This window comes from Myotis yumanensis, unplaced genomic scaffold (assembly GCF_028538775.1).
Source record: "Myotis yumanensis isolate MYYU_CA2020_CCGP unplaced genomic scaffold, mMyoYum1.0.hap1 SCAF_4, whole genome shotgun sequence".
Classification (NCBI taxonomy): Eukaryota; Metazoa; Chordata; class Mammalia; order Chiroptera; family Vespertilionidae; genus Myotis; species Myotis yumanensis.
The window spans coordinates 41,639,494-41,654,811 of NW_027223755.1; the positions used below are offsets into that span (position 1 = coordinate 41,639,494).

Sequence of the window (15,318 nt, forward strand, 5' to 3'; positions counted from 1 at the left end):
TAAAATGATCTACTCAGATTTTAAAACCAAAAATATTAGTTTCCCAAAAAAAGACAGTTAATTTCTATCCCACTGTGTCAATAGTAGCTGTTTATATAAGGAGAAAAATAAATCACTCCAACAAAACTAGCAATGAGCTCATCAAATTCAAATGCAGTTTTCCATTTATGTATTTTTTATATTAAAGCAATAAACATGGTTCATTTATCTTCCCTTGGTTGCCACGTTTTTCTGTGCTGTTGCTATGAACTTCAGCCATTAGCTGTGCTCCAAGGTAAACTACATGAACCATCAACAAAAGTGACACCCCATCTATGGAGTTCATATTTTCTCCAGATTATCTATGCTAGTTGACAAGCTGGTAATGAAAAAAATCACACTAAGCAAATGGTTCCACTAATAACAATAAATTTTCTATAAAATTATGAAGGGTACAAAACGTTTCCTTGCATCTATTTTGTCATGAATTCTAATTAACGTTGCAAAAACCTGAGAGTGCTGGGTCATCACAAGAAGTGCATCAAGGTTTGATTGATAATATGGTATAAGCTGGCCAATGCTGCCAAGATTTTCTTCTCTTAAATTAATGGCCATCCAACCTGCCCTAATCATACAGCCCAAATGATATTCCCCTTCTTATTTCAATTTTCTTGAGGCATGGAAAATGGGAAAGATCTGTCATTTATCTTCTAATAGCTGGATAATAGATCTATCACAACAAAACATCTGCACAAACTCAGAGGTGTGGGGTTTTTTTTTTTGCCCACAACAGTGAGGCTTTTACCAACATTAAATCAATAACTTAGAAAATGGTGTCTTATCCTCACAGCTTAGTTATGAACTAACAATATACTCATTAAACATCATTTTGTAGCTAAATTAAGTAGTGGAAACTTTCTCATGATAAAAATAAACAACTCAGTTTTTCAGTAGCCATGGTTCAAATTTATTTTCCTAAGTAACTCTCTTTTCCATTAGAAAGTTAAATGCCATCAAAAGAATTCCTTTAAAATTAACCTAAAAGGAAAAACAAATAAGTACCAGCCTGCTTTTGAGGTGTACTAAATAAGAGACACTGTCCGCTGCTATGCTTAACTTGCTCAACAAATATGGATTTCTGCATTAAAACAGTGTTACAAATTTAAAAAATGAATTTATAACTGAAAATCAGGAAAGGTTTATAGTAAAGAAGTGTTCAGAATATTTTAAATAGAGAAAATAGGATGAAAATGGTAAATGTAGGAATATAAAATGAAATTATATAAAGAAAATTTGTAACGATTGATTGGGGAATATAGATAAAATATTCCCTTTTAATTTCATTGACTGTAGTTATGAGGTTTCTAGTATAGTTTTTAAAAATTTACAGATTATTCAAACAACAGTTAGGTAAGTAACACTAACATGTTCTTCCAGTTATATTACCATAACTATATTCCTAAACCCAAAGTGATTTATTTTTAGGAAAGAATTAGTCATATGACAAATATTGGTCTTTCTCTAGTAAAAGGGAAAAGCCAATCTATTATATTTTAATATGTATATATTCCACCTTTCCTTAAAGTGAGAATTATAGAACTAGTTCTCTTTGAGACTTATCTCAATTGTAAGAAAATCTTCTTAGGCTAAAATAAGCAACAGCCTGGCTGATGTGGCTCAGTGGTTGAGTGTTGACCTCTGAACCAGGAGGTTAAGGTTCAATTCCCAGTCAAGGCACATGCCTAGGTTGCAGGCTCAACCCCCCAGTGGGGGTCGTGAAGGAGGCAGCTGATCAATGATTCTCTTTCATCACAGATGTTTCTCTCTCTCCCTCTCCCTTCCTCTCTGAAATAAATAAAAAAATATATATATTTTTAAAAATCAACAGAGGTTAAATGAAGAAAACTTTTTAAATATATTAAAACCTTTCAAGTTTATACTTATCAGCAGCAACAGCAATGTCATCATAATAATGATCCCAAGAAGCTCTGCTGATAACGAAGACATTCTTTTTCACAATGTGGAAATAAGTTGGACCTGTTTTATTTAATTGGGAAATTTTTAAGCAAACATGGTTTAGAATTCTTACTGATTTTTTTTAAATCCTCACCCAAGAATATTTTTTCCACTGATTTCCAGAGAGAGTGGAAGGGAGAGAAGAGGGGGAAAGAGAGAGAGAAAAAAAAGCAGCATCGATGCATCAATTAGTTGCCTGCTCCATGCATCCCTACTGGGGTTGAGGGACCTGCAACCCACGTAACATGCCCTGGGCTGGGAATCAGACCCACAACCCTATGGTCTGTGGGCTGATGTCTAACCACTGAACAAAACCAGCCAGGGCAGAATTCTTATTGATTTTAAATGTCAATGCTGACATTATTAATTTGGGAGAAAGAAGAAATATAGCTGTCTTCCTTCAATGAAGTATTACATGCAACAAGCAAAAGTAGTAACAAAGATAAGATCCATAAATATCTGTATAGATCTCAGAATATTTTCATTCTATCTATAAGAGATTATAATCATACAAAGGAAAAAAATAAGAAGACATTCTCAAAACTAATTTAAATACTACTAAAACCTGGGTAGATCTGAATTTTCCATTCCAAACCCAGAAAAACTAAAGATGTAAGCCTATGTCCTAAGTATAATAAAAACTCAGAGAATCTCCAAACTTCAAATTTCATGTAAGTAGAAAAGTCAATCCCAGAGAGTTATCTTTCATGCTTATGTCACAAAACTTCACAGAGACCTATGTCAGTCTTATAAAATTGCCCAGAACAAAGCAGACAGGAGTTGGCGGTAGGTATAATAGCAACAGCAGAGAGAGAAACCTAAGTGTGAAAATACTGCAAATGATTCCTGGTAGATCAAAGCAGATTATGAGGAAGGATGCTTTACAGACTCGAGGAAAAGGAGCACCTTAGGAACTGAAAGGTGACAGAAAAAAAAAAAAAGGAAAAAATTCAGGCTCCTAGAAGTAAAAAATAATAATAATCAAAATAATCTTAGGACATATATTCCTTTCCATGGATGCCCTTCCTATAAAAAAGCAAAAACAAAACAAAAAAAGCCACCTAATTTTTTTAAAAAAACATAATTTGCTATTCTGCTATTCCGCTATTCTGACAGAGAGTGCTCTTATACTAGAAATTTTGCAAAGTTCCTCAAACTCACATCACCGACCCTATTTAAAAAAAAAAGTAAAGATGCAAGTAATGTTTAAGTACTAAAAACAGAAAATCAAAACAATTCAACTGATGAAAATTACCCACAAAATAATCAATGATGAAGCAAAAGAAAACTAACACAACACTCCAAATGAATAAGCACCCTCACAGCAGCATTTGGAGAATGGAAAAATTACATGAAACAGAAATTCAAAAACAGAGAACAGAAATGAACAAGAGACATCAGAAATAAAGCCGGAGTTGATTGAAAACAGGTAAGAAACAGAAAAAAATCAGACATGATGATTAAATTGCAAAGTGCCCGACATTAAGAAATGTGGTTCACACTATCCACAATATATTTAGTTATTAGCTCTGTTCCAGAATTAAGGGAAAGTGTTGTTTCAGAATTGCTAATGTACCTCTGTGGGGAGTAGTAAGACGGAGACAACTGAGTTAAGCAGTGGTGTAGAGTTGCATTTTATCTTGGTCTTACTTTTATGCTATTATAAATTGAAATTGCTTTATCACTATATAATTGAACTTGCTATATTGGCATATAAGAAAGCTACTGATTTTCTGTATGGTAATTCTATAACCTGCTCTTCTATGAACTCTTTTTTTGTTTGATTTAGTTTTGTTCTTCATTCTTCATGGTTTATTCTAGAAAATGAATATCATCAGCAAAGAGAAGTTGTTGTACTTCCTTTTTTCTAATTCCTATGACTAATTTTTCTTGCATAATTATATTGGCTTATACCTTTAGTACAATTTTTATTAGTAGTGGAGAAGGTGGGTATCCTTGCCTTGTGTCAATCTTAAGGAAATGCCTATAATATGTCTGCATTAAGTAACATGTTGACCCTGAGGATTTTCTGTTATCTTTGAAATATATTTATTAAGCAAAACTATACATGTTTATCTCTTATATTATACCAAATATTATAAAAGAAATACATTGAAGATTCCTGCTACATCACAGGTTAAAAGAAATTTGCTGGATGGCCTAGGAATAAAATCTCCAAGTATAATCTCATGTATAATACAATATTTTAAAAAATATATATTAAAACCTCATTAAAGGAATTAAAATGTTCAACAGAACATATTCACTTAATATAAAAACAAAGCAGTAAAGAAGGAATGAAGAACCAAAAACAAGTAAAATAGCTTTAAATTCAACTCTATCAATAATAACATTAAATGTGAATGGATTAAGTAATCTAAGCAAAAGGCACATATTCAAAACTGGATTAAAAAACAAAATCCAACTATATGCTGTCTACAGGAGATACACATTAAATTAAAAAATACCAACAGGTTGACAGTAAAAGCAAGGAAAAAGATATATCATGTAAACAGCTACCATAAAAAAGCTGGAGTGGCTGTACTTATAAAGGACAAGATAGACTTTAAAACAAAAAGTATTACTAGAGATAAATGGACATTTTATAATGACAAAAGGAAGAAAAAAAAATTATAAACATAGATGCACCAAACATCAGAGCTCCTAAATATATGAAGTAGATACTGACAGAATTAAAAAAAGAAATAGATAGTTCTACAATAATACCAGTAGACTTCAATACTCCAATTTCAATAATGGATAAAACTACCAGGCAGAAAATCAAAGAAATAGAAGACTTGAACAATACTATAAATTAATTAGGCCTAACAGACATAAAACACTTGAACATAAAACATTCCACCCAACAACAGAATACACATTCTTCTCAAGTGCAAACTGAATATTCTCCATGATAAATCATACACTACACCAATCAACAATAGCTATAAGGGGCTAGTGGCTACTGTATTTGGATAGCTGCTGCTATTATCCTAAAATGAGCTGGCAGACTTTTCCTCAATAGTAGAGCCATATAGGTTGGTACAGAGGCCTCCATCAAAAAAACCATTATATCAGCTCCTCCAGAGGTCTGCTCACAGAATCCATGGTTCATCACTATTCCTAGATCTCATTATCACTATACACAGAGAATGGGAGTGAAAAAGAAAGAAGGCAGGATTATGTACATTCATAAAAGATGACTCATATTAGCCAGTAAGATCATTCTTACCAGTCAATAAAAGTCTTGTACATATGAAAACGTTCAGTATTTTTTAAAAAATTCTAATACTGAAACACACTTTTCTAATTTTTCAATATCTCTAATACTTTTTGAAACTTTATTTTAAAATAATTATTTGTCCCCAGGTGATTCAGCCTTTAAAAACTCTAATAAATCATTGCTTGAAATAAAAACTTTGGCACTAAAAGCAGTCAACAATTTAGCCACAGATTAAAGAAAACATTTTTTATCAACTTGCTCTTCTTCAGATTCTGATGAAGAAACATGTAACAAATGAAAATTATGTTTTTTTTTAATCTTTATTGTTAAAAGTATTACATATGTCTTCTTTTCCCTCCATTGACCCCTTCTAGCCCACCCCAGGCCTTCACCACCGTATCGTTAAAAAAATAATTTTAAATGCAATCCTTCCCTTTATATGGATACTTTTATTCTTCAAAGATTGTAATGTTCTACTTTTATACCATTCAAAAATCAATAAGAATAATTACATCAAATACACAACAGTAAAATGATACTGTGTAAGTAAAATATAATTGTACTCGAATATAAGAATATATTACTTACTGTGCTTTTATCCTTCAAAAGTTTTTCAATAACTTCAATTAACATTTCCTTCTGCTCTGGATCAAGGCTAAAACATAAAGAGAAAAGAACATACATTAAAATTTTTCCTTTAATTCTAACTTTATATGAAGCTACCCATTTCAAAAATATTGAGAAACATTTAAAGAGGAAGAGGAAAGCAAGAATTATGTAAAGATAAGAATAGAAAATGAATTTAATGTAAAATGGGATGCTTTTTCTTCCAAATGTGACCTATTCTTTCTTTCTAAAGTTGCTCATATTAATTAAACTCAGATACCAATACTATTAAGAAAGTATTTAAAGAACAAGTTCACCCTAGACGGTTCGGCTCAGTGGATAGAGCAAGAGCCTGCGGACTGAAGGGTCCCAGGTTCGATTCCTGCCAAGGGCACATGCCTGGGTTGCGCCGGCTCGATCCCCAGTAGGGTACATGCAGGAGGTAGCCGATCAAGGATTCTCTCTCTCCCCTCTCCCTTCCTCTCTGAAATCAATGAAGAAATATATTTTAAAAAACAACAAGTTAACTTCATTTAAAAAATTAGAAAACATTAAGAAAGTAATTACAAATAGATAAACCACAAATTCTTTTTGTAACTAAGGGGGAAAATAACAGGATAGCAATCATTTTCTATTATTGATACATAATTGTCAAGACAAATATAAAGAATTTCCAAATAAGAATTTTGTAGCATTCCAGTTCACTGATGGAAACATATACTATAAAACCTGCCATCTAAAACCAAAAAATATAAGCAAAAGTTTACATATGTACAGAATTAAGAAATGCATCTTAATAGCAGCTCTAATCACTAAAATGTTGACAATATAATTTCTTCCTAGCATGGAATTCTATTGTTGTTCATTCACCGAGAAGCTAAAAATAGATATACAAAGATAAATAAGCAGAAGTGAGCCCGGCCAGGGTAGCTCAGTGGTTGAACATCGACCTATGAACCAGGAGGTGAAGGTTCAATTGCCAGTTAGGGCACATGCCCCGGTTGCAGGCTCCATCTCCAGTGTGGGGTGTGCAGGAGGCGGCTGATCAATTATTCTCTCTGATCATTGGTGTTTCTATCTCTCTCTCCCTCTCCCTTCCTCTCTGAAATCAACAAAAATATATTTTTTTTAAAAAGAGAAAAAAATAAGCAGAGGTTAGTAAAAACAGTGCCAAACATAAACACACCATATAACAGAGATATGTGTAAGGGATTATGTGGATAAAGAAGAAAGGCACCAATGGAGACAGGAGGGTTGTGGAGGGTTTAAGGAAGTGATATCTCAGAAGAAGCTTAAACAATTGACTTTAGAGCTGGAGTAAGGAGGAAATTTTCCAGATAGAGACTGAAGGAGGAAAAAGAGATGGTAATGAGATAAAAACATTTTATGTAGAGGACTAACAGGCAGTAGTGAGCTACTAGACTGTAAATTCAAGGGAAGAAGAGTAAGAGTTGAAGGGGAGAGAGAAAATGGAGCCCAGTGATAAACTTTTAAACCATCACAGTGAGTTTCAATCTTATTCTGCAAGTTTATGAACAAGAAAAGATAATGAGTGAGAAGCATGATATAACTCTGACAATTAACCTAAGAAAATGAGTTTTTATTTTTTTAATATTTATTTTTATATGTTTATTACTATTATAATTATCTGAACATTCAAACCTTTTAATTCTTTCAAATTTCAGCGCCAGTTTCCCTTCTCCAGGAAGTCTTTCCCAACTAATGCCATTTCATTATGAAACCCCATATGATAATCTCTGAGCCCTATCCTATTACAGGTATTGTTAGTGTACCTTTGTATGTAAATATATACATATCTCATGTTAATACCATATTCAATCATAGACTGCCTTTAATTATTTGGCATATGTTTGATTTTTTTCCTCAAGTATATGATAATACATCTTCTACTTTTTTCATACAGTTTATACATATTTCACAACACCAGGAACCAAAATAATATTGACAAAAGCTTGTGGAATTAATGGTAACAGAAAATAATACCAAATTATTGCAGATAGTATTATTTTTACTTAAGCAACATGTTTACCACAGAGATCAAGAAATGTATGGTATTTTAATAAGTATCATAGAAATATGGTATGGAGCTATATTAAAAAATTATTTACTAAAATAGTTCTGGGAAAGAATCAGACAAGGAAGGAAACTGCAGGACCAAAGACGAAGAAAGGGAAACAAAGTGAGTTGAGAAGATAACATACTTATGATTCCTACCCTACAGTAAACTGAAAATAATAATGATTTTCTAATAATATATGTGTATGTGTACATGAGAGGTAGATCATATAAATGAGAATTCAAATTCTGATTATTTTTAAGTTATAAAATCTATAAATCTATGTTACAGGCCTTAATAGGCTCACAAGTAAAAACCTGTGTAGGGTTTCTATAACCTAAACAAGATGTCTAAAGAATTTTTGTGGTGGGAAAAACATAGTTACTCTTTTAACTCTTTCAAATCACTACTTAGTATAAGAACAGATTAGTTACAAGAGCTAAAAAAAAAAATAAGCCTCCACAGATTATATAGCATTCCATATAATATTAGAAATCTTTGGCATTAACAAGGCACCTACCTGTACAATTTTTGTATTGCATGGGCTGCATTCTTCCTAACATATGGTGATAAGTCAGCAGAAGCTTCCTTAATAGCGAGCATCATAATAGGTACAATAATTGGCACTCTAATACTTGATAGAACTCTCAAAGCACTTGCACGAATTAGCTGATTTGGGTCCTAAAAATTATGCAAAAATATTCATCAAAATTTCAAGTTTACAGTATTTCAAAGACATCTTTATGACACAGTTAATAGATGCGTATAGGGTGCAATGTAAAAATAGCAGGGGGAAAGCTACTTAATTTACAATAAATAATCAGTATATGGAAATTGGTAAAAAAAAAAAAAGGTTTAATAAATGTTTATCTGAATAATGTTTTAATAAGAAAAGTAATGGTTATAATTCTTGTTGATCATTTATTACTAAACATACTAGGTTTTGAGTTTCATAATAATAAAATGGTACAGGTCATAAATTTTAACTTTAAAAAGTCATGTTCCCTCTTTGTACACTTTCAACTAGTTAGTATAATGATGAAGAGGTCTCTGATGCATGATAATGATTATACTAAACACAAACTGAAACATACAGGGCAAGGTCCAGTTGGTTATATAAATTATTTTCTAAGGGTATTGAATAGGCACTGTGAGAGGCCTTTTAACTCTTTCAAAACACTACTGCGCCATTTAGTGAATTATTGCTCCACTTCTTTAAATGACACATCTTCAACTGTGCAGAAACCCTGTAGCTATTTGCCTGCTCACTCTATTATTTACCTTCAGAGCTCGCTGAAAAGTACTTATGGACAAGAGTGCCAGATCCTGCTGTTCTTCAGCATATCGAACCAGGTAAACATATACTAACTTCTTGATCTGTTAAAAAAAAAAAAATCATTTAATCCTAGCCAGAGTGAAAATTAAAAATTCAGTATTTTCTATACCAAAATCCATTCTTAATTTTCTTGAAGTAAATAACTGAGCCTGGTCATGGCTTAGATTATAAAATAAAGATGAATATTGGGTGGGTAAAAGTAGGTTTATAGTTTTCATACAGAAAATACAATAATTAATAAATAGTAATACAAGAATTACAGTTTCGTGTACTCACAACTGTAAACCTACTTTTGCCCCACCCCATATATATTGTAGGATAATGAATGGTAACAGAAAAAGCTTGTGAAATAGGAATTTTAATAATCCAACCTATAATAATAACATCCTATCAAGGTGTTCTTCCTCTCAAGGGGAAAAAACATCCCTGAGCAAAACTTATAAGGATATTCAAATATTAACTGAGCTACAAAAATAGTTTCAAAATGAGGGATACAAATAATACAAAGATCTTGGGTTCTGCCCACTAATTATATGGTATGGTACATTATGTTTCTTCATCTGTCATAAAGTGCTGAAGCTCCAAATCTATTTCTATGCTAATATTCACATTCCAATATATATTACATAATATCTTCAGCTCAGTAAAAATAACATGTGACAAAAATGCCAAAGGATGGAAGTGTCTTCAGAAAAATGTTTTTAAAGGCAATTTAATTAATTTATAACAAAACTATGATAAACAGAAAAATTAAATGAAAATTAGAATTTGAGTTGAAATCCATCAATTGCCACCTCCTGGCACTGCTCATAGCCTGTATCTCCCTTTCAAATATCTTCAGATACCACTGCCTGATTAATTTCCTTATATATCAGTATAGTACATACTTAAAAGTTTATGGAATGTTCAGAGAGCATGGGAAATGAATGAAAGTCGTTAAAAATAGCTGGAATTGATGCTGAAAAGGAAAATCAGTGATACACTGGGCCACATTTTATATCATACTAACTAATCTGGACTACTTTAAGGACAACTGCACGGCCTCCCTATCTTCCCACTCCAATTTCCCTTGACACAGCCTAGTTTTTGAGTTCCTTTACCATCCTTTTGCTCCCTTCTGAACTCACTCCAATTTGTGTATATTTCTTTCAGTATGACATTCTAAACTACAAATGAAGGTTAAGAATAAACTAGTTAAGACTTTGTTCCAGATGAGGTGCTTCCAGTGATACAACTAATTCTTAATTATGACAACACACCTTTTCCAAATGTTCTACTGACTAAATCAAGCCATACTTGAAAACTGTCCTGGTGAGGTTTTTTTCTTTTAAAAGAAGGGCAAGATCTTACATTTACCTACAGAAATGTTCAACAACTTAAATTCAACCCGTCACAGCATCCTAAGATAATTTTTAGACTTTAATTTGTAATCTGACCTATTTTTCTGCTCTTTAAAATTTTATTAGCATAAGTGAAAACTTAATGAGCATACTTTCTACATCATTATTATTAATAAAACTCGCTAAATGAACAAACTTTTGCAAGTCAACCAATCTGTTACAGCTCCTTGCTTCTAAGCATTAGCCAATCAAAAACAAACTCACTCCTAAAAATAACCACACCTCTGAATGCCAATCAATCAATGGCAGTCTCACCCAGGTGATCTCACATCTACATATGTTATTAACCCACTTAGGCCCCTGAAAGACTATGAACCTTTTTATTTTTTATGAACCCTTTAAATAATCCCTTAGAACAAATGATCTTACACAAAAATACAAATGGGTTCCAAAATTATGTGTATAAAAGTATATAAGATGGCAACCAAATGATCCAAAATATACCCAATGTTTTAGATTTTTTAAAATGAAAATGTCTTAAAAATTCTTAAATTACAGTTTAAGAAGCATTCATCTAATTGAGGTATAGATGATTTTCTCCCCAGCCAGATTTTAAAGTTCCTAAGATTACAACAGTGTCAAAAAGCAATTAACATTTGTAGGTTGACTAATTTATATATAGCAATTTCAATATATCAAATCAATACACAAGACGTATTTATGTAAGACTGTTTCTCAAATCAACTTTGGAATGAACACGAGGCTACTTAGCACAGAAATCATTCCTTACTTATCTCTCTATTTCCAGTACCTATCAATGTACCTATCACAATGCCTGGCATATAGTAAGAGCTCAATAATTATCAGCTGATGAAACATCACAGTCCAATGGTAGACTGAAAAAAATTAAGACATTTCCCATTAGATTGCTACATCTAGGGTCTAACTTACCACCAATGGTTATAATTCATATCTTTTCAGATGTTTAGGAGGACACCAACATACTGTGAAGAAATGATAGGTATTATAAAGATTGCCTCTAAAGCCTTTAACTTGTAGGGTTTTAAAAAATTAATCACTTCAAATACTAGTATTCTTTCTCCTAAGTATATTCAGACTTTAGTCTACAGTTTTCTGGAAAGTTTTGAAAGAATGGGTTAGAGTCCACCTATTCCCTCATCCTCTTGTGATTTCTTAATTAACACCTTTATTTACCAAATAACTGGTATAGCCAACTTTTAAAGGTGAATTATAAACTCCAGAATATATCTAGAAGTTTATATTGGCAACACTGAAACATTTAGAACCACAGCTGAGCTAGTAGGTATTGCTATAATTATCCACTATTACAGAAGGATTCTGTGACTGTTACAGCAAAAAGCATAACAATATTAAATCACAGAAGGTTGCAAAACACTAAATTTGTTCTAGTTCTGTTATAAGAATCAATCAATATTGACCACAAGAGGCCTATGCACTGACTGGCTGCAGGTGTGCAGAGAAAACCTACTTTCCCTGAAACCATTCTGTGACCAGAAATGGGAGTACTTAAAGCTCCGTGACTACACCATTTTCTGATCAGTTACTTTCATTCAATGTTACAACACTCCTTGCTGTAAAGCTAATCATAGCAGAGCCCCAGTAGGCTGGAAGAACACAGGCAGATCTGTTTAATTAGTTTATCAATACTAGTACATCAAACTTCATGAGTTATTGACTAAACCTTTGATTATTTTTGTACTATAACCACCGATTGCTTACTAGGTCACTTTTGGCATCATTTAACATCAAATGGCAGATGACGTATAGCTCAACTGTGTGTCTAAGGCAGCAGGTACTTATAAAAATGAATTCTGCACTTGATAGCAATAAAACATCAATCCTCTTAAGAAGTTTAAGTCAGTTTTCGCACAACATTAGAGGATTAAGCATGTTTCAAAAATAACCAAGTATTTCAATAACAAAAGAAATTCAAACAAATAGACTAGTAATTATGCTTATAGTGACATTTTGTTGCAAAACATTATGCAACAAACCAGAATCTGATTGTAAATGAAAACAATAAACAAATAGGAAAGTTCAACTATTTACAGTGGTTCTCAACCTTCTGGCCCTTTAAATACAGTTCCTCATGTTGTGACCCAAACATAAAATTATTTTCATTGCTACTTCATAACTGTAATGTTGCTACTGTTATAAATCGTAATGTAAATATCTGATATGCAGGATGGTCTTAGGCGACCCCTGTGAAAGGGTCATTCGACTGCCAAAGGGGTCGCGACCCACAGGTTGAGAACCGCTGAACTATTATAACTATCTGAAAAGTACAAACAACTTTGAGTAAACAATAACTAGAACAGAATTTTCTGTTTATAACAAGAAGACTACAAATTCAAGGAGAACTAGTTTATTGACTATAGATTTCTAAGGAAGGACTTGGTCATTTCTACCCACATTTAAAACAAAAAATTTATACCAATGCCAGATACCTCCCAAAGGACAGCTAATACCAGATATTGATTAGAGATCGAACTAAGGTGTAAAAAGGAGGAAGGAATCATCAAACAGGAAGGATGGCTCTAAAAGGGAAATGGTCTAAGACTGGTTCTGAAGCCAACTTACTTAGCTTTAGACTCTTAATGTTCCACATACTAGTTGTGTGACCTTGGTCAGATAATTTAACCTCTCTGCTACCTTGTCCTCATAGACTGGAGAATGTTAACAACTTTATGCAAATAAACTGACAACCTAGATGAAATGAATAAATTTCTTGAATGACAAATTACCAACACAGATCCAAGAAGGAATAGAAATTTGAAATAGTCCTGTGTTGGAAGTCCACAAGACTATCTTAAGGCTTGATGATTCGCTAGAAGAACTCAAAGGACTCAGAAAGTTGTTATACTCAGGGTTACGGTTTATTAGAGCAAAAGTAAAATCAGCCAAAGGAAATAGCACATGGGGTAAAAGTCCAAGTTTCCAAGATCTCTTCTGCTAGTGGAGTCACCTAAGACCTGCTTAATTCCTTCAGCAACGAAGTATAAAAAACATGCATAGCCCTAACCGGTTTGGCTCAGTGGATGGAGCGTCGGCCTTCGGACTCAAGGGTCCTGGGTTCGATTCTGGTCAAGGGCATGTACCTTGGTTGCAGGCACATCCCCAGTGGGGAGTGTGCAGGAGGCAGCTGATCGATGTTTCTCTCTCATTGATGTTTCTAACTCTCTATACCTCTCCCTTCCTCTCTGTAAAAAAACAATAAAATATATATTTTTAAAAAAACATGTATAAAGAGCTGACCACCAGCAGAGCTTTGTAAGACAGATTGTCCAGGCTTTTTTTTAGGGATCATATAGGTGTTGTATGCCTAACCCACATACACTATCATCAGTATCTATGGCATTAGTAACTAAAGCTCCTGAGCATAGAAGGAAAGCAAATTTTCACCATAAAATCACGTTTAGTATAAATGATTGGACAAACTGGTATACCATGGCTCAAGACCCCAGTCTTGTAAAATACTCTTATCAGACAGAACAGTCCAAGAGCTCAGAAATAAGGACATACAGATAGATCAATGAAACAGGAAAAGTTCAAAAATATACTCACAGATAAATCAATGAAATAGAAAAAAGTTCAAAAATATAATCAAGGATTTTTCACAAAAATGGCAAGGTAATTCAATGGGAAAAAGATACAGTGTTCTTAATAATTGATACCAGAATAACTCAGTATCTGGGGGCCCGGGGGCGGGTATCTCAAATCTTACCTCCCACCACAGAAAGTCTGCTTACAATTTGGGCCTGACTGGTATCTGGGAATTTCAATTTTAGAGGTATTCCCTCATTCCCTAACTAATAAATGTGGTTTACACACAAACAATATGGTTTGCGCTAAATATCTGCTCTCTTTCTGGGAGTCTGGAATTTTGGTATATGCTAAGCAGTTAATGCTTACATGAACAACCCTCAGTGAAAGACTTGGGCACTAAGTCTCTAATGAGCTTTCCTAGTAGACAATACTTCACACATTTTATTACAACTGATGCTGAAAGAACCGATTGTCAGTGGGAAAATCACTAGAAAAGGATTCTTGGAAGTTTGCATCTGGTTTCCTCTAGACTTCGTCCTATGCATCTCTTTTAGTACCACCTTTTGTTATGTATCTTTCTTTAATCAATCATAACTATGAGTGCGACTACATCCTGATTCCTATGAATCTTCCCAATGAATCATCAAATCTGTGGGGCGTCTTGGAAACCCCACCATGACATGGATCATAGATCTAAATGTCATAAAGGAAACTATTAAACTTTTATTTTTATTTTTTAATATATATTTTTATTGATTGCAGAGAGGAAGGGAGAGGGAGAGAGAGACAGAAGCATCAATGAAGAGAGAGAATCAGATTGGCTGCCTCCTGCACGCCCCCTAATGGGGAACAACCTTGAAACCCAGGCATGTGCACTTGACCAGAATCAAACCCAGAACCCTTCAGTCCACAGGCCAACGCTCTATCCACTGAGCCAAACCAGCTAGGGCAAAACTATTAAACTTTTAGAACTAGGAGAAATCTTTGTGAGATTAAGTTAGGCAAAAATTTCTTAAACAGGTCATAAAATGGCCTGAATTATCACTGAAAAAAATCAATAAAATGGACTTCATCAAAATCAAATGTTTGATTTTTGTAAGACACTAGAGGCCCGGTGGACAAAAATTTGTGCACTGGGGGGGGTCCCCCAGCC

The 15,318-nt window shown here is 33.4% G+C and overlaps 1 protein-coding gene across 4 annotated transcripts in view; it reads right to left on the reverse strand.

Moving 5' to 3' along the window:
• AP3B1 (adaptor related protein complex 3 subunit beta 1) overlaps positions 1-15,318 on the reverse strand; it is a 188,031-nt gene that overhangs the window by 143,210 nt on the left and 29,503 nt on the right. For all 4 annotated transcript variants that reach the window (XR_011471189.1, XM_070412228.1, XM_070412229.1 and 1 more), the window contains exons 4-6: positions 9,183-9,278; positions 8,422-8,582; positions 5,807-5,873 (exon numbers count right to left, since the gene is read on the reverse strand). Coding sequence is in view for 3 of the 4 variants with exons in the window: in XM_070412228.1 (XP_070268329.1) it covers positions 5,807-5,873; positions 8,422-8,582; positions 9,183-9,278 (324 nt within the window). In the remaining variant the exon portion in view is untranslated. The remainder of the gene's footprint in view (positions 1-5,806; positions 5,874-8,421; positions 8,583-9,182; positions 9,279-15,318) is intronic.